At 44.1% G+C, this 18711-nt stretch overlaps 3 protein-coding genes across 5 annotated transcripts in view; 2 read left to right on the forward strand and 1 right to left on the reverse strand.

Annotated features, from left to right (window-relative positions):
• Nucleotides 1-5: 5 nt before the first annotated feature.
• On the forward strand, nucleotides 6-1941 carry armc7 (armadillo repeat containing 7). Its single transcript, XM_071392036.1, has 3 exons — nucleotides 6-251; nucleotides 487-630; nucleotides 770-1941. The coding sequence occupies exons 1-3, from the start codon at nucleotides 158-160 to the stop codon at nucleotides 1114-1116; spliced, it is 585 nt and encodes a 194-aa protein (XP_071248137.1). The 5' UTR covers nucleotides 6-157; the 3' UTR covers nucleotides 1117-1941.
• A 2375-nt stretch (nucleotides 1942-4316) lies between these two features.
• The window catches only part of acsf2 (acyl-CoA synthetase family member 2), a 34816-nt gene continuing 20421 nt past the window's right edge, over nucleotides 4317-18711 (reverse strand). The window contains exons 10-16 of the mRNA XM_071392033.1: nucleotides 18545-18621; nucleotides 6825-6932; nucleotides 6283-6434; nucleotides 6045-6186; nucleotides 5835-5945; nucleotides 5675-5743; nucleotides 4317-5217 (exon numbers count right to left, since the gene is read on the reverse strand). Of these exons, the coding sequence (XP_071248134.1) occupies nucleotides 5167-5217; nucleotides 5675-5743; nucleotides 5835-5945; nucleotides 6045-6186; nucleotides 6283-6434; nucleotides 6825-6932; nucleotides 18545-18621 (710 nt within the window). The 3' untranslated portion in view covers nucleotides 4317-5166. The remainder of the gene's footprint in view (nucleotides 5218-5674; nucleotides 5744-5834; nucleotides 5946-6044; nucleotides 6187-6282; nucleotides 6435-6824; nucleotides 6933-18544; nucleotides 18622-18711) is intronic.
• On the forward strand, nucleotides 9330-18037 carry LOC139570278 (chondroadherin-like). Of its 3 annotated transcripts, XR_011674040.1 has the most exons (5): nucleotides 9330-10377; nucleotides 15868-16031; nucleotides 16273-16421; nucleotides 16914-16957; nucleotides 17095-18037. XR_011674040.1 is itself a non-coding variant. In XM_071392034.1 (4 exons), exons 1-3 carry the CDS (start codon nucleotides 9592-9594, stop codon nucleotides 16412-16414), a joined length of 1092 nt encoding a protein of 363 aa, XP_071248135.1. In that variant the 5' UTR covers nucleotides 9330-9591; the 3' UTR covers nucleotides 16415-16421; nucleotides 16914-18037. The 3 variants fall into 3 exon arrangements, 2 of the variants coding, with proteins under 2 accessions (XP_071248135.1, XP_071248136.1); XM_071392034.1 differs by having other exon boundaries at nucleotides 16914-18037; XM_071392035.1 differs by lacking the exons at nucleotides 16914-16957; nucleotides 17095-18037 and adding an exon at nucleotides 16773-16889.

Raw genomic sequence — 18711 nt, forward strand, 5'->3', positions numbered from 1 at the left:
AAACAATTCGAGGACGGACCAATGCGTCCCAAACATCCGGCCACAACACTGGCATTAAAATGTGAAGATTGTTACTTAATTTATCTTGAGTGAACGTTCGTCATTGTAAATATATCAGTCGATCGTTTATTCATAGTAACTGTGACGAAGTGAACACATGATGTCGGGAAAAGGACATTCTGCGACGGGATCTGATCGGTTTGAATACCTGCAGACGCTTGTCACTGAGTTTCAGGACACCGACAGTGATGGTACGTTGCTAGCTAATGCAGTAGAGTAGGCTATATCATGGTTAATATGTGTAGACATTGGTGTAGCTAATGTTTTAGAAGGCAGAAGCCCTGGTAATGATTTGGTGGATGATAGACCTCTTGTTTGATTATATTCTAGCTAAATCTTACTACACCATATATAACTAATTGAGCCTTATTTGACCATGTGGTTGGCATTAGCTAACATTACTATCGAATTGTCCATTTCTTCTAGAAGCGAAAGAGCAAGTGTTGGCCAACTTGGCCAACTTTGCCTATGATCCGGGGAACCTGGAGAACCTGAGAACCCTTCAGGTAACTGATCTCTTCTTGGACATGCTCACAGAGGAAAATGAGAACTTTGTGGAGTTTGGGATAGGTGAGTATGGCACAAGGGACACTAGTTGTGAAATACATAAGATCATGTTTAAATGATACATACAGTATATCAACATACCTTAATCCAGATGTTCAAAAGGAGAATCTCTCCATCACGGAGTGCTTCTGTGCATTCCCAGGGGGTCTATGTAACCTTAGTATGGATCGGGAATGCCGTGACCAGATCCTGCAGAGCGAAGCAGTCCCCTTGGTTATGGGATGCCTGTCCAGCCGGCGGGAGGAGACGGTGCTATCTGCCATCACCACGCTCATGAATCTCACCACCGCTGCATCACGCTCCCAAACCACCGACACCGCAGTGCTACAGTGCATGCTGCGCTTCTCCATCTCCCAGAGCCCACGCCTGCGTAACCTGGCCTCTGTGTTCCTCCAGGACTGCTGCACTGAGGAGCAGGTGGCCAGGGCAGAGGCACAGATGCAGGGACACCATCCTACAGCACTGGGGATCCCCCTGCCTAAGGACTAGGCTAGTCTGGAGACATGATCGCTAGATCTGATGTCTGATCTCTGAGAAATGAACAGGGAATCACATACACTGAGTGTACAAAACATTAAGAACACCTGCTCTTTCCATGGCATGGACTGACCAGGTGAAAGCTATGATCCCTTATTGATGTCACTTGTTAAGTCCACTTCAATCAGTGTAGATGAAGGGGAGGAGATGGGTTAAAGAATGATTTTTAATCATTGAGACAATTGAGACATGGATTGTGTGCCGTTGAGGGTGAATGGCCAAGGAATATATTTGTGGCTTTGAATGGGTTATGGTAATAGATGCCCGGTGCACCGGTTTGTGTCAAGAACTGCAACGCTGATGGATTTTCACACTCAACCATTGCCCGTGTGTATCAAGAATGGTCCACCACCCAAAGGAAATCGACACAACTGTGGGAAGAATTGGAGTCAACATGGGCCAGCATCCCTGTGGAAGGCTTTCGACACCTTGTAGAGTTCATGCCCGGACGAATTGAAGCTGTTCTGAGGGCAAAATGGGGGGTACAACGCAATATTAGGAAGGTGTTCTTAATGTTTTGTACACTGTGTAGGAGTGCACAATGACTCGTGATGGAAGACTTTAACATACTTTCCACATGAGGGAGACAATACCACTGCTATGCTTAGCCGTTGAAAGCTGTGATGTTAACTGGCTCGGTTGCTCTCAGCTATTGACTTAAGACTCAGTTGACTCTGTCAATTCACTTCATCCCAGTTAGTCATTGCCGATTTAGAGATGACATAAGCTCTTTATGTCCCCTTTGACTGAAGTTACTCAGCACATTAAAAGGGATCGGCCAGAGAAAGTCACTGCATAGAATCACTGATCTCCAAATCCCAAAGTATTCCAACAGCTACTCAAGATTAGCCTCGCTACTGATCCTCTGGAACGTGGGGGTTCTCTCAATATCACAGATGCTGCAGCGTCACAAGGATGGAATCTGGTTTGGTCTGGTGGGCCACATCCCAGCTGTGGTGGAGAAAAACGTGGTGTTAGGCTGGTCAGTCACATTCCAGAGGATCAGTAGCACGGCTAATCTTGAGTTGGAATACATTAGGATTTGGAGATCAGTGATTCTGTGCAGTGCCTTGCTCAGGCCTATTCCACCAAAGCTGGTCAATATTGAGCCAAATCTCCAGCAGTCATGTCTGCGACCCATTACTATGCTATCCAGTGACATCTTGACATATGGTCCCAATAAAAAGTCTCTGCATTCAGTAAACTCTATTTTTCATCAAACTCAATGCATTCCTTAGATACACCCATATGTACAGTGGCAAGAAAAAGTATGTGAACTCTTTGGGAATTACCTGGATTTCTGCATAAATTAGTCATCAAATTTGATCTTCATTTTAGTCACAATAATAGACAGTGTGATTAAACTAATAACAAATTGTATTTTTCTTGTCTATATTGAGTACATAATTTAACATTCAGTGTAGGTTGGAAAAAGTATGTGAACCCCTAGGCTAATGGCTTCTCCAAAAGCTAATTGGAGTCAGGAGTCAGCTAACATGGAGTCAAATCAATGAGACGAGATTGGAGATGTTGGTTAGAGCTGCCTTGCCCTATAAAAACTCACAGAATTTGAGTTTGCCATTCACAAGAAGCATTGCCTGATGTGAACCATGCCTTGAACAAAAGAGATCTCAGAAGACCTAAGATTAACAATTGTTGACTTGCATAAAGCTGGAAAGGGTTACAAAAGTATCTCTAAAAGCCTTGGTGTTCATCAGTCCACGGTAAGACAAATGGTCTATAAGTGAAGAAAGTTCAGCACTGTTGCTACTCTCCCTAGGAGTGGCCGTCCTGCAAAGATGACTGCAAGAGCACAGTACAGAATGCTCAATGAGGTTAAGAAGAATCCTAGAGTGTCAGCTAAAGACTTACAGAAATCTCTGGAACATGCTAACATCTCTGTTGACGAGTCTACGATACATAAAACACTAATAAACAAGAATGGTGTTCATGGGAAGACACCACGGAAGAATCCACTGCTTTCCAAAAAAAACATTGCTGCACGTCTGAAGTTCGCAAAAGAGCACCTGGCTGTTCCACAGCGCTACTGGCAAAATATTCTATGGACAGATTAAACTAAAGTTGTGTTGTTTGGAAAGAACACACAACACTATGTGTGGAGAAAAAAAGGCACAGCACACCAACATCAAATCCTCATCCCAACTGTAAAGTATGGTGGAGGGAGCATCATGGTTTGGGGCTGCTTTGCTGCCTTAGGGCCTGAACAGCTTGCTATCATCGACGGAAAAACTTGGGAATTCATTTATCAAGACATTTTGTAGGAGAATGTAAGGCTATCTGTCCGCCAATTGAAGCTCAACAGAAGTTGGGTGATGCAACAGGACAACGACCAAAAACACAAGTAAATCAACAACAGAATTGCTTCAACAGAAGAAAATACACCTTCTGGAGTGGCCCAGTCAGTCCTGACCTCAACCTGATTTAAAATGTTGTGGCATGTCCGGTTCACACCAGACATCCTAAGAATATTGCTGAACTGCAACAGTTTTGCAAAGATGAATGGTCCAAAATTCCTCCTGACCGTTGTTCAGGTCTGATCCGCAACTACAGAAAACGTTTGGTTGAGTTTGTTGCCAAAGGAGGGTCAACCAGTTATTAAATCCAAGGGTTCACATACTTTTTCCCCCTGCACTGAATGTTTACACGGTGTGTTCAATAAAGACAAATGTATAATTGCTTGTGTGTTATTAGTTTAAGCAGACTGTGTTTGTCTATTGTTGTGACTTAGATGAAGATTAGATTTTATGACCAATTTATGCAGAAATCCAGGTAATTCCGAAAGGTTCACATACTTTTTCTTGCCACTGTATTTTCCATTTGATATTCAAGTATTTGACTAGCAGGTCTCAAGTAGGCTGCATCTGTGATCTTCTTGGCCCTCTGACAGGGCAGGGTCTGGGTTTCTCATCCAGGAATACTGCAGACCTGGCTGAGACAAGTGTTGGGTGCAGAGGATAGGTATCCTGGAAAAACAAAACCTGAGTGGAAATCTTATCCAGCTGTGTGTCTGCATGCTTCTATAGGTGTGTTTGAGAGGCTTTCCAAAGGCTTAACAGCCGTCCACCTGCCACTGAGATCAATGGAAAAGCTAAAAGCTTCTGTCCTCCAACAAAAATACAGACACCTACGCCTAACTTTTAATGGTGAGGTACATGCTTTTTATTTTGACATATAGGCAGCTGTAATATAAGGGCGCTATTCAATCTGCGTCGCCGAAGTACAGCTTCACTGAAATGTAAAGGCAATGTTCCCGCTTTAGCGTTAAACCCTGCAGATGTCGGCTCAATTGGAAATGACCTTTTACATTTTATAAATCTCGGAATCTGTAACGCTTCAGTTTTACAGACTGAATAGAGCCCCGAGTCACAGATTGATGAGGTGGTTTCAAGGCTGTCACAATTACATGATCGGTCCTAAAAATACAGTAAAACCATATGGCTGTAAGTGTTTATCTGACTGCTGGACATGGCTTCGCTTTCCTGTTAAACTGTGCCTACTAAAACAGCATTAGTCCAATGGGTTCTGCAAAAAAAGTTTGCATTAAAAAAGGCACAAATGATGGCACTTACGGCTGGATTCAATCCGTATCGCGGAAGATCCGCGTTTAAAATTCAAAGGTAATTTCTGTGATTACCGTGAATGCAGTCTCCACGACTGCGGGAACATCGCCTTTAATTGTCAATCGCTCTGTAAAGTGGATCTTCAGAGCTACGTATTTAATAGAGCCCTTAGGCTGCCCAATTCAGATATATTTTCCAATTATTAGTCTTTTGACCAATCACATCAGATCTTTTCACATTAGCTCTTTAAAAACAAATATTAGTGGATAAAAGATAAGAATTGGGCTGCCTGTATAAATGCAGCCATAATGACTTTGATTTCAGCAGGTGCTTTGGCAGAGTGGAGCGAAAACATATGCCATGCATCGGAGATATGAGCCACCATGTCTAGCCCGACTTTCTCTCTTTACTTCACAGTCCTTCACAGTTCCAGAAACTTCTCTGTCTGCTCACGCAGTTTGTTCTTCTGGATCTGAAAGAGGAATTTAAAAAGGAGAGAATAAGTCTTTGTATTAAATACAGTGTTTTATGTCAGGGTGGTTTCTCAGATCGACCAGACAGCCGCGGTGGTTCGTGACTCCCTCCAACATGAAGCCCTCTGAATGTGTTTAGCAGGACTGCTGCGTGCAGACTGCTTAATAGCTCAGTTTCCTTCTGTCTAGAGACAGAGGACCTGGCTACTCAAATTACTCTCCATTTCTAAATGGATTTGAAGTGTCTCTTGAGAGAGACCGAGGAACATACAGTTTATGCAATGGACTGTTCATAAAAACTAATTTGTCTCTGACAATTACTTAAGCTCCCTGATTATGTCTTCAGAATTGTATAAACAAATACAAAACAAATGTTGGTCAGCGTTCATGTAGAAACATACATTATGGGGCATGTCAGCTTAGCTTTGAGTGTGAGTATATGGTTTGAGAGATTACCTTTCCTGAAACTGTGAGCGGGTAGCCCTTCACAAATGTTACATAACGCGGGATCTTGAAATGAGCAATCTGAGAGGAAAGAAGATAAACAGAACATTTCAAGGATTTAGGCTAGCCACAGCAGGAAGTCACAGAACCTTTTTCTTTCATTCAATCTCACCTTTCCCTTGCAGTAAGCTTTGATGTCCTCTGCACTGCAATCCTGTCCCGCCTTCAGCTTGAGGCAGGCACACACCTCCTCTCCCATGCGCTCATCCTTTATTCCAATCACCTGATGGAGAGCGAGAAAGAAACAACATTAGCAGTCATTTCCCTAGAAAACGATCTTCTGTTCAACATGCATATACAAACAAACTGATTGAGAATTCACCTGTGCCTCCTGGACTTTAGGGTGGGTGTGTAGGAACTGCTCAATCTCAGCTGGGTATATGTTCTCCCCTCCTCGGATGATCATGTCCTTGATTCGACCCTCGATGCGGCAGAAGCCATACTTGTCCAGGGTGGCGATGTCACTGCATATGGGTATAAGGACACATGTATGATGCATAAGTAAAAGTTGAGACATCAGCGTTTTGGGGAGGTGTATGGGACCAGACCTGTCCACTCACCCAGTCTTATACCAGTGCTCTTTGGTAATGCACTCGTCTGTCTTGGCGACATCCCCCCAGTACTCCAGCATTACACAGTAGCCCCTGATCATCAGCTCTCCTGATATCCCGAGAGGCATGATCTGACCAGAGCCAGGGTCAACTACCTTAGCCTGAGGAACAGCAGTGATGAACACAATAGGGTGTGACTCTACTGTAGTCAGTTACCATTATGATAATAAAATCAATGCTCCCAGCAGTTCTGCCTATGTGGATAAGACATGTAAAGTAGATACTTCAGGATTTTTGGGAATGGAAAGTCAGATGAACTTGAGGATGCCATTTTTATGTCTCCGCGTTCAGTATGAAGGAAGTTAGAGGTCGTTTTGCGAGCCAACGCTAACTAGTGTTAGCCCAATGACTGGAAGTCTATGGTCACAGCTAAGACTGGAAGTCTTCATTGCCAAAATCCCGAAGTATCCCTTTAACAGACATAAATATACTTATTGTATAATAGAAGTAAAGACATTAAAACATAAATGACTCAGGTGGATGAGACGTACCTCTAAGTGACTGGTAATGCACCCAACAGTCTCTGACTTCCTCTCCAAATTGTCTGTTGGGAAGCCACAGAATGTCACAGGGCTGTTCTCTGTGGTTCCATAGCCGATCTGTCAATCCAAAGTGAAACCACACATTGAGTTCAATTAAACATACAGTATCACCACGGCACTATTCTTGACGTTCTACAACCCTGTGTCATTTGCAGAGGTAGTCGGAGAAGGTGACTGAGGGGGTATGGAAAAGTCTGTCCGTCTGTTTACCAAATCATATTTTATTTGTCACATACACATGGTTTGCAGATGTTAATGCGAGTGTAGCGAAATGCTTGTGCTTCTAGTTCCGACCATGCAGTAATATCTAACAAGCAATCTAACAATTTCACAACAACTACCTTATACACACACAAGTGTAAAGGAATGAATAAGAATATGTACATAAAAATATATGGATGAGCGATGGCCGAACGGCATAGGCAAGATGCAGTAGATGGTATAGAATACAGTATATACATATGAGATGAGTAATGTAGGGTATGTAAACATTATATAAAGTGGCATTGTTTAAAGTGGCTAGTGATACATTTATTACTTCCAATTTTTTATTATTAAAGTGGCTAGAGATTTGAGTCAGTATGTTGGCAGCAGCCACTCAATGTTAGTGATGGCTGTTTAACAGTCTGATGGCCTTGAGATAGAAGCTGTTTTTCAGTCTCTCTGTCCCAGCTTTGATGCACTGGGCCCACTGTCTGGTGGACAGTTTCCTGTCAGTACTGGACGTCAGCGTGACTTCAAGTTCCAAGGCTAGGACTAGCTGAGCCAGCGAGGGGCAGGGGGTGAGTCAGCAGGCAAGCCAGGGCATGGGAGCTCAGTGAGGTATGTGGTGCCCCCCTGACAACTGGCACACCTGTGCAGTAGGATGGTGCCTGCCCCCTTGCCCCTCTGTAGACCTCGCCCATACATCTGTCCTGCTGTGGCCTTTCACTGACCAGTGAGTCCTCTTAATAACCTTTTCTTGATTACTGTTTTTAAATTGACAAATTTCAACTGGGTCAGTGGCAGAAGTAAGTTGTAAGTTGAGTGAAATGAAGGCTAAGACTTTGAATAGCAGGACCAATGGAGTCAGCAGTGGTTTCGGCCTCTGAAGCGCTCGCTAGACGATTATTCATCTGCTGCCACAAGCACATCCTTCTGAGGGCGAAGGCCAGTAGTGATAGAGTGGCAGAGTAGGGTCATGACTGGTGAACAGAAAGGCATTGAAGGAGCCGTTTGGGGATGGGGAGGGTGAGAATGTTCATCTGGGCAGCCAGGAGAAAGACGTTCCCGATAAAATGCTAGATTTGTTAAGTAAACTCGAGATTCCACTTATCATGAGAGTGTTCATCGGACTCATAAACACACCCTTCTGAGGCCAACGCGTCATAGGAGCTGAGCCAGCAAGCCCAAGGGCTGAAGTGGACAACTTCTCTCTCCCTCCATCCCTTCCTGTCTCTTTCCCTCACGCTCCTGATCAATTTCAAGTGGCCAATGGATCAGCGCTCGAGACCAAGGTCTCACATCTGGTTGGTTAAGGCCCACTCAGAGCCACACACACCCCTGGGTGAAAGCTAATGAAAAATATTGTGATTTCTTAACATACACTATCTGCTGAAACTCAACTCAGCCACATCCAACCTCGCCTCTATTTGGAAAGTGAGAGTGACCACAAAGACCATTGTAACACCTTACTCCTTTTCAAAATAGTAGAAAATATGCACGCAGGAATGAAACTGGCCATTTGAAACCCTCTTTTAGTGAGGTGAAGAGGGACCATTTCACATTTTTTGGACTTGAAAAGGAGTCCCGCCACTCGCCAAACATCTGGTGACAATTATGAGTTATAAAACAGCCACAAAGGAGCTCCTTTCCCTCTGACTGCAGACTGAAAAACAATAGAGATGTCTGGAACCCTAAACACTGGAACCATAATCTCTTACCTACCGCCCGACTACACTCAGGCAACTATTGTAGAAATGACTGACAATGGCCCCGGCCTGTGGAGGGCCTCTTATCTACCCAACAAAAATCCAGGTAACCTGTACAGGTATACAGACCATTGCTATATTGGCAGTCAAAAGTGTGCTTGATCCACCAAGACACTGCATTTGATTTGGAAGCACATTTTGCCCTTCTTGAGAGTGCAATGTTTACACAATTTTTCTGCTTACATAACTAAAATGACCTAGAGATCCTTTGCCTGCTAAACATAACAAGCAATTGTAACGTATGCACACACAAACTGTTTGATTAAATGTCTCATGCAGAAGATCTGGAAGCTTTTTAGACATTTTAACCAGAAGTTAGTGGAATTTAGTTGAGCTCCCTATGGTCAGTGGAAGATCCCGAACTGTGTGCGCGGAGTTAAACTCTGAGACACTTGACTTCCTCTTGCAGCCGTCTCCACGTAACAGCCTGGTGAGCCCTTCCTCAAATAAATGTTATAAATAGTGCTGTGTTCTGTTCACCGCCGTGCCGTCCTCCTCTCAAAGCCCCAAGTGAATATTTTTTGCACTGCCCCCCTTTTCTCTCAGTCACACATTCACTCTCACACCAGCTCACCTCTTGCCTTCCCTCTCTGAATCCTCTCTCTTTCTCTCGCCCTGAGACTTTCTGGAGGACTTTTTCTAGCTTAGAGTGCCTGTCAAGCAGTGAGAAGAAGCTCTCAGGAAGAGACCGAAGACAGATAAGGTGAACAGACTGACAGACACAAGTCTAGAGTAGCAGCGTCAGCATGCGGTGTGTGAGCTTTCTCTCGGTGTGGACCTACCTGCTGGTCCTCGCCCCGGTGGTATGGGGCGCACCCAGCCAGTGCCCGGCCCTGTGTCACTGCCACGGGGACCTGCAGCATGTCATCTGTGACAACGTGGGGCTAAAGAATATTCCACAGGTGTCCGAGGCCACCCGTCTGCTCAACCTGCAGAGGAACAACCTGGGCAGCCTGCCCACCGGCTCCTTCGCCAGCAGCAAGGGTCTCATCTCGTTGCACATGCAGCACTGCCAGCTCCGCGAGATCGGCGGCCAGGCCTTCAAGGGGCTCAAGAAGCTCATCTACCTCTACCTGTCCAACAACGAGATCACCAGCATCAAGCCAGGTGCCTTCGAGGACCTCGCCGAGCTCACCTACCTCTACCTGGACGGCAACCGCATCAGCGACCTACCCAAGGGCATCTTCTCGCCCATGATCAATCTGTTCATCCTGCAGCTCAACGATAACAAGCTGCGCGACATCAAGCCAGGTACCTTCGCCGGAGCCAAGGACCTGCGCTGGCTGCACATGAGTGGCAATGAGATGAGCTCGCTGCAGCCGGGCTCTCTGGACGACGTGGAGAACCTGGCCATCCTGCACCTTGACAGGAACAGGCTGTCCACCTACCCCGGTCTGGCCATGAGCAAGCTGAGAGTGGTGGAGGAACTGAGCCTGGCCAAGAACCCCCTGAGAAGCATCCCTGACAACGCCTTCCAGAGCTTCGGACGCTACATGGAGAAGCTGCACCTGGACGGCATGGGGCTGGAGAAGGTTAGTCTCTCAGATTGTTTGTGGGATGGGTGTGGGTCCTTTTTGTGGGTGCAAAGTGCTTATTGAGTTGGGAAGAATTAAGAGGTGATTGAAAGTTTAAGAGAACGGCAATGCAATAACATAGCATAGATGTGGTAAATAAGTCTACTATGACAAAAATTCATTTCAAGCCTTAGAATATTGAACATTTACAACAGTTCCATTTCATGCAACCTGAATCTCAATTATTTGAGGCAGTTAGCCATTCAGTAGACAGAGAAAGCTTCAGTTAGTATAAATATGTTGTATTCTTGTCTACTCTAGCAACCCTGTGGATTAGGGAGGCTTGTTGTTTGTTTGTTTGTTTTGGTTCTGGCTTGCCATATTTCATCTGCTATTTATATGTACAGTCTGGCTTGCCACCGGCCAACTCCCTCTTTTCCAGTAGCCAAAAGATGTTTCTCTTTTCCCAGTTCTGTGGTTGCGTACCGTAGCCTGAGGAGGGCAGATAATAAATGTGAGGTGGTTTAGTAGATTGCTACCATTGATCATATGATGACTGACAGTTCAAATTCACCCTTCGCCTTTGACAGCTTTGCACACTCTTGGCATTCTCTCAACCAGCTTCATGAGGAATGCTTTTCCAACAGTCTTGAAGGAGTTCCCACATGTGCTGAGCACTTGTTGGCTGCTTTTACTTCACTCTGCGGTCCAACTCATCCCAATTGGGTTGAGGTCGGCTGATTGCGGAGGCCAGGTCATCTGATGCACCACTGCATCACTCTCCTTCTTGGTCAAATAGCTCTTACACAGCCTGGAGGTGTGTTGGGTCATTGTCCTGTTGAAAAACAAATGATAGTCCCACTAACCCTAAACCAGATGGGATCGCTGCAGAATGCTGTGGGAGCCATGCTGGTTAAGTGAGCCTTGAATTCTAAATAAATCAGACAATGTCACCTGCAAAGCACCCCCACACCTCCTCCTCCATGCTTCACGGTGGGAACCGACATGCAGAGATCATCCGTTCGCCTACTATGCGTCTTACAAATACACGGCGGTTGGAACCAAAAATCTCAAATTTGGACTCATTAGACCAAAGGACAAATTTCCACCTGTCTAATGTCCATTGCTCGTGTTTCTTGGCCCAAGCAAGTCTCTTCTTATTATTGGTGTCCTTTAGTAGTGGTTTCTTTGCAGCAATTCACGCAGTCTCCTCTGAACAGTTGATGTTGAGATGTGTCTGTTACTGGAACTCTGTGAAGCATTATTTGGGCTGCAATTTCTGAGGCTGGTAACTCTAATGAACTTATCCTCTGTGGCAGAGGTAACTCTGGGTCTTCCTTTCCTATGGCAGTCCTCATAAGAGCCAGTTTCATCATAGCGCTTGATGGTTTTTGCGACTGCACTTGAAGGAACTTTCAAAGTTCTTGAAATTTTCCGAATTGACTGACCTTAAAGAAATGATGGATTGTTGTTTCTCTTTGCTTATTTGAGCTGTTCTTGCCATAATATGGACTTGGTCTTTTACCACCCCTACCTTGTCACAACACAACTGATTGTCTCAAACGCATTAAGAAGGAAAGAAATTCCACAAATGTACTTTTAACAAGGCACACCTGTTAATTGAAATGCATTCCAGGTGACTACCTCATGAAGCTGGTTGAGAGAATGCCAAGAGTGTGCAAAGCTGTCATCAAGAATCTGTAATATAAAATATATTTTGATTTGTTTAACACTTTTTTGGTTACTACATGATTCCATATGTGTTATTTCATAGTTTTGATGTCTTCACTATTATTCTACAATGTAGAAAAAATATAGAAAAACCCCTGAATGAGTAGGTGTGTCAACTTTTGACTGGTACTGTGTGTGCGTGATGTATAGACATTGGGTACTTTCTCCGCTTCGCTCTAACTGTAACCTAATAAGATCCTTATGATGACTTATCCACCCATATGAGAAGAAAATAGGTCACACATGCTTTGGGTCAGGATGCACATGTGCTGAGACCAGCGGGATCTCTGTCTCGGTACAAAGAGATCTCTTCCCCTGAAAGTGGGTAGGTCAGGAGGATTGCACAGTGGGAGAGAGGAGTGGTGTTCTAGTCGTATGTTGCTCCATTCCCATATATACTGTAGTTGGTTGGTGGACTGTTGGCGCAGAAGATTGGATTCATGTCCAATTTAGCTTGGTGAGGACAAGAAGTGGAGTTGGGGGAGGGATCAGGTCCCTGCTGTTTACATTAAGGAGCTATATGGGCGACACATACATGCCGTCCTAGTTGGGAGATTCCAAACAATGTCAGGTGGCCAAGTGACATCACCTAGTAAGCATCATAAAAAAACTGCTGGTATGAACCACACTCTTCAGCTTCAGCACGTACAGTACTGTAAACACAGACACACCATCATACAAGGGTTCCTGAAGCATAGCCCAAGATAACCTTGACCATGCAGTGAGTGGGCGGCGTTGACGCAGTGCTTGATCATTCCTGAGGTTCAGGTTGGTGTGTGAGGTGGGTGACCGCCTCATTACACTTAAATGGTGCAGTCCGACAAGGCTTTTAAGATCTGGTTAGCTTCCATCCTTTGGTGGGGAAGGAGTTTGAACTGTCATACAGACACTCCAAGGCTATATAGTTCACGGAACAACAGCAGACAGTCCAGAGAGCACAGGAAATGGTTTCCTATCTAGAGATAAACGTTGATCCTACACCTCGTAAGGCATAGCGTAACAATGTAAGAGGTAACAAGGTTGAATGAACCCCAGTCAAGGCCTGAGTGGAGAGATGGGAAATGCTGGCCTTGAGACACTTATCACATGTACTGATTGAGGGGTTAGCTTGCTGCTCCCCATTCATTCCAAACTCAAAGTTAATCCAGTATTTGAGTTTATCAATCCATAATACAGTATGGAGAGATCCCACAGGGGAAATGGTAAAATAACAAGCATCTCTCAGGCAGACTGTACCAGTGAAAGTGAGGGGAAAGCAGTGTGAGATGGCAAGGTTTTGGAGTGGCGGGGGAGGCACATGGTGGGGGAGAGTAAAAAGCAATTTTCCAGTCAAAAGTGGGTATTTTTAGGGTGTTTTTGTTTGCTAGCCCGTATCCAAGCTTGTACTGTACCAGCCAAATTCTAACATTTTCTGTGCGTTTTTTCCCCTCGGCAGGAGGGTCCTGCCAACAGGTCAGTAAGGGTTAGGAGACGGGTAAATAGAGGCAGGGTGTTCCGTAGCCCATGAAGGACGGGTATTTTTAGCTTGCCCATCGCTCCTTAGGTGAATGGACAATTGGGCCCTTTGCAAGCCTTCTTGGCAGAGAAGTGGCTCAGAGAGAGAGACTAAAAAAAAGAGAGCAAAAACAACCTGGCCACGCTGGAAGTCATCCATCTTCCATTGCTGCAAATTACCAGAAGCCTCCACCTTGGCACTTGTGCCCTTCCGCAGTGGAAATTTCCAAAAGACTCCTCAATCAACAGCCTCATCTCTTATAGACTTACATAACATGTTGCAAAAGCCCACCCTCCTCTCACGGCTGCCCCCGGACCTCCTTCCCTCCCTCTCTCTTCCTGTTAAGAGGCTAAGAGCCAACCCACTGGACAAACGGGTTGAGTCAACGTTCTTTCAAAGTCATTTGTCAACATTTTGTGACGTGGAATCTACGTGGAAAATACATTGGATTTAGAAAAAGTCATCAACGGTTGTTTTGAGAGTCAAATTTCAACCACAGGATTATGTCATCATGTTAACCAAATTTCAACATAGACAAACCTTGTATTCATTTTGGGGAATTTGTACCTTGAAAACAACGTCAGATCTTCAACATTATATCCCCTATCTGAAAAAAACTGTCTGGGCAGCACCTCCTACTGGAGAATTGATCTATCTACTGCTACCTGTTGGTCTCCCATCCACGGTTTTAACCAAGCCCTGCTTAGCTATGATATTTGTCACTGACTATTACCAGTGTGTTATGATGAGAATGAGTGTCTCACTCATGCTATCAAAGTCATTTCAAAGGGTAGGTTTAACAGAGCAGTTGAAATGTGACCATACTTTCACTCATATCATCAATGATGCTATTTAGGCCTATATAGCATTTACAAAGTCATCAACAACTATTGTTTCAATTCAACCCAGAATTCAACTAAAAATAAACAATACAATAAGCCTAGGGTTTCAAGCTCTGGTTGATTGAAAAGGACAGGTATTTTTGTCGACAAGTTAACAAATGATATGTTGGATTCACGTCTCCAACTCAACCAAAAGTACAAGTTGAGGAATAGGATTAAGCCCATCCAAGAAGTAAATATGCCTATATCTCCTCTTAAATGTTGATATTTGGTTGCGTCGTCAACCAAACACAATTCAATATTACTTTTGTAATACAGTAAATAGCCTAAAGTTAAGGCTATCTTACAAACTAATGTAACATTCAACCTTAAAATGAGTAATACATCCATGGCCATATTAGGGTTACTGTAACTATACATTTCTTATGTAATCATATAAAGCATGCACATTCAAGATAGCATGCATAGGTCATTGCAGGTCTGTGGAGATCTTCACAATTACTGTAATAATCAGTGCAGAATCTTGAACATCATTGATCACTTGCACCACGTACTTTTTATGTAATCTCATTTGCAATCCAGGTCATTTGGTTCTGCTATTAAATGAAGCACAGTGATAGATATTTTGTTTATTTACACAACAAATAAATCTTGACATTGTATTCCCATTTGGTGCTTTTAAACGATTGAAAGCGTAGCGATACACATTTGGGTGACAACTAAACCAAAAATCTGACCGTTTTTCCATTGGAATTTGGTTGTGCTCTTAGATGACTGAAAGTACAGTGATAAAACATTGGAAATTCAACTAACTTTTTTGAGTGGGTGAATATAGGTTGTAATCTCATTGATCAACGTCTCAACCAAATATTACCCAATTATTCACGTTGAAACGACGTGGTGTGTTCAGTGGGAAACATAACACGGTGAACATCAGCTCATCTTGCACCTCTGTGAAGTTTTTAGCGGCCTCACAAATGCGTATGAAGTTTGGGAGAAGGGAGAGGTGAGACAGTACAGTTTACATAAGCAACGGTGCAGGAACCAGTTATGAGTGGAGGCTTTCATGTCAGACAAGAGTGACATTGCTGGAGAAAACAATCTCCTCTACCAAACATCGCTGTCTGCCCTCTGACAGATATTAAGGATGAGGTCTAACTGCAAATTCTTGACCCATTTACGTCACCAGGCATGCCTTCACTGCCATGTGAGAAAGGAGAGATCTACCTTATTGTGGAGTTCAGGGTTTCAATAGTTGAATTCAGGGATTTCAATCAGTCACATGAAGCTTTTATACTTGCAATGAATTACTTTTGGATTTGAAGGACGAGAATATTCTTGGTCATGACATTATGGTTTAAATATCTCCTGTCAAAGTCTAGCTCTTCTGATGAAACTGAAAAGCCTCCTATACTGTGTCTTATATCTGTCCGCCTGTAGTTTTCTGACGGTGCGTTCAACGGCATGAAGGCCATCAAGTCTCTGCACTTGGATAACAACAAGCTCAAGTCCCTGCCCAAGAGCCTGGAGTTCACCACCATCACCAACCTCACGCTCGCCAACAACCCCTGGAGCTGCACCTGCACGCTAGCCCCTCTGCGCAAGTAAGTAATGACCTCACCTTTACACGCACATACAGTACAGTAGGAAATCTTACCTTGAACTGACACAATATTGAGGTAGAAAACCACACACAGACAGTTGTCTATTTGATATGCACACTAAACGGAATCCATGAATACATTTCAACATTCTAAAATCTTGATGAACACACATATTATCCAAACCGTTAGAGAGAACTTTCAAGACCCTGTATGTCTGATTCTCTCTGTTTCCCTCCACTAGGTGGATGGATTCTACCCGCCAGCGCCCTGATGCGCTCTGTGCCTCTCCGTCCTCACAGAGAGGAAAGCAGATTAGGGACAGCTCCGCCTTCAGCGACTGCACAGTTAAGACAAAGAGAGCCAAGAAGGGCACACGCCATTAAAACACAGGTAACCTGACTGACGATGACTCGACGAAATACAAAACTAGTCCGTAAATAGGCAAGTTGAACCTCAGTCAAGTGAACTTATGAGCTGAGTTGAGCAAGCTTAAGAGTTTCTCAGTATCAGACTTGAGATGTTGCAGTCATATGCATTTACCCAAGAACAGCTTGACAAAGGGTTTTGATTGTGATACATATTTCACATTTTTGTTGGTCCCCTTCTGGCTTCAATGCTTTCCTCACGGTTTGAATTCTTACGAAGGACTGTATTTATGTGTTTGGGGACTTGGCACAACATGACATTGGAGGATGGGTTTGGACCGGCCTAGCTTGACATTCTTCTTTTCTTTTCCCTCAGAACTCTTTGTCCCCTGGCTGTTATTTTCAATCTTGGCCTTGGGGTCCTGTCCAGAACAGAACAGCGTGTCCCGGTCATGGCGTTGAACAATAGGAGGGCAGACTGTTTGACTTGGCTGTTGATGTTTGTGTCTTTCCACAGGAGACGCTGCCTGAGGGGAAAGGCCTGTCCAGGTGACAGGCTCGGTACGTGTGCAGAGAAAGAAAGCGACGCTAACTGCTACTTAAAGACCGTCCATCTCACTATCTGCCAAATATCAATGTCACATGTACACACATGGAGTGAGACATGACACAAATACATCCCCCTTTCTTTTCAACAGCTGAAGAATTTGTCATGCATCCCACAACCAACATTCAGACGAGCAGCCATGTTGACTCTCCTCCTCTCGCTCTCCCTAACGCCAGCTTTACACCCTCACCTCTCAGGACCCCATCACCTGCTGCCACAGCAACGGCCTGCATCATCCCACAAGCCCCCCCTAACAACCTTCCAAATGGAATGTTCCAGGCCAGGTCTCCCTTTATTTAATGTGGTTCACTCAGTTGGTCATGTCTCGCTTCTCCCGTGAGAAATTATGTCAGACTGAGAAAACATCCTGAAAGGACTGTGACCGTAAAACGGACCTTGACGTATTGTGACTTGACCTGACTCCTCTCAGAACTCTGACCAAAAGTAAATGACACAACACAGCGCAGGCGGCTAAGGACTTTATGAGATAATGGAGCAACGGCAAGTTGAAAAGGAACATAGTCAGCGATGACACAGACAAAGAGAGGAGTCCAGTTCTCCAGCGGTATCTTTCGTTTAAAGACTGTATGTATTCAATCTCCCCAGAGATACAAAAAATAATAATCCTTACATGAATGGAGTTTGGAAGTGTTTGCAGTGCCTTTAGGTCTGTTATCACAGGAGGACATGTTGTACAGTTCTAAATTGATTTGAGAATAGGTAGCAGAGGTGTCATGTCTGAGTCTTTGACTAAATAATTAATATACAAAATATTTTGCCTTTTCCACCCTCCCCAACTGCTGTGGCAATGCTTACACTGTGTGACATTTCATTTAAAGTAATTGATTTACATTGAAAACAAGATACTTTTTACTGCTAAATCAATGGATTATCTATAGGCATTGAAGACTTCCCAAACTCTGGGAGCATGTAGGTATCCCCCTTTCCCTTTCATAACTCTTAACATCTTTTTTTATGTATATTGAACATCATATTTTGGGGGGACATCTAAGAAATAAATATGTAACCTTGTCTGTCCTGATTCCATTTTCAACTACTGTGCGCTAACATATTAACAGAGAGACAATGTCATAGGAGCGGCCAACCTTACTCCCAGGGAGCTACAGAGTTTGGGGGTTTGTCCCAGCCCCAACACTAGCACACCTGCTTCAGCTAATCCAAGTCTGGATGTGTAGCTTATTAGCAAAGGCATGTGAGTTAGTGCTGGTCTGAAACAAACGCATGCCCATCCTGTAACTCGCTAGGAGTAGAGGTCGGCCCACAACTCTGCAATAATGAATCTGGAAGGACGTTCTCGTATGAAAATGTCTCCCTCTAACGGAAAAATATATGAACTGTACCCAGCAGTGAAGGTCCTGAAGGGTTACCCCACAGCTGGTTTTGAGCTTCCACCTCTAACCAGGGACTGACTCAGGCCTGGGAAACCAGGTGAGTGAACTCTCTGGACAATAAATCATATTCAGTAATCATTTAGCTAACTTTAATTGATCAATGAACCTAATTAAGAAAACATTACTCACTACGAGCTCCTTAATGCCCATGGTAGAAATGACCTTCTTCACTATTTCAGGTGGACACGGGGAACCAGCCATGACGCCTAAAATGCATAAATAAACACATCATCTAAGATACAGTACATTTGACATAACCAATATCAAGATTGAGCAAAAACGGTCCTATAGGACCC

Source organism: Salvelinus alpinus, chromosome 3 (genome assembly GCF_045679555.1).
Source record: "Salvelinus alpinus chromosome 3, SLU_Salpinus.1, whole genome shotgun sequence".
Classification (NCBI taxonomy): domain Eukaryota; kingdom Metazoa; phylum Chordata; class Actinopteri; order Salmoniformes; family Salmonidae; genus Salvelinus; species Salvelinus alpinus.

Bases quoted from the DNA above. Each gene is read 5' to 3' on its own strand.
- armc7 (XM_071392036.1), top strand. From the start codon at position 158: ATGATGTCGGGAAAAGGACATTCTGCGACGGGATCTGATCGGTTTGAA. The intron at 252-486 runs GTACGTTGCTAG...CATTTCTTCTAG, and splicing joins TCAGGACACCGACAGTGATG to AAGCGAAAGAGCAAGTGTTG. The intron at 631-769 runs GTGAGTATGGCA...GTGCATTCCCAG, and splicing joins CTTTGTGGAGTTTGGGATAG to GGGGTCTATGTAACCTTAGT.
- LOC139570278 (XM_071392034.1), top strand. From the start codon at position 9,592: ATGCGGTGTGTGAGCTTTCTCTCGGTGTGGACCTACCTGCTGGTCCTC. The intron at 10,378-15,867 runs GTTAGTCTCTCA...GTCCGCCTGTAG, and splicing joins ACGGCATGGGGCTGGAGAAG to TTTTCTGACGGTGCGTTCAA. The intron at 16,032-16,272 runs GTAAGTAATGAC...TCCCTCCACTAG, and splicing joins ACGCTAGCCCCTCTGCGCAA to GTGGATGGATTCTACCCGCC.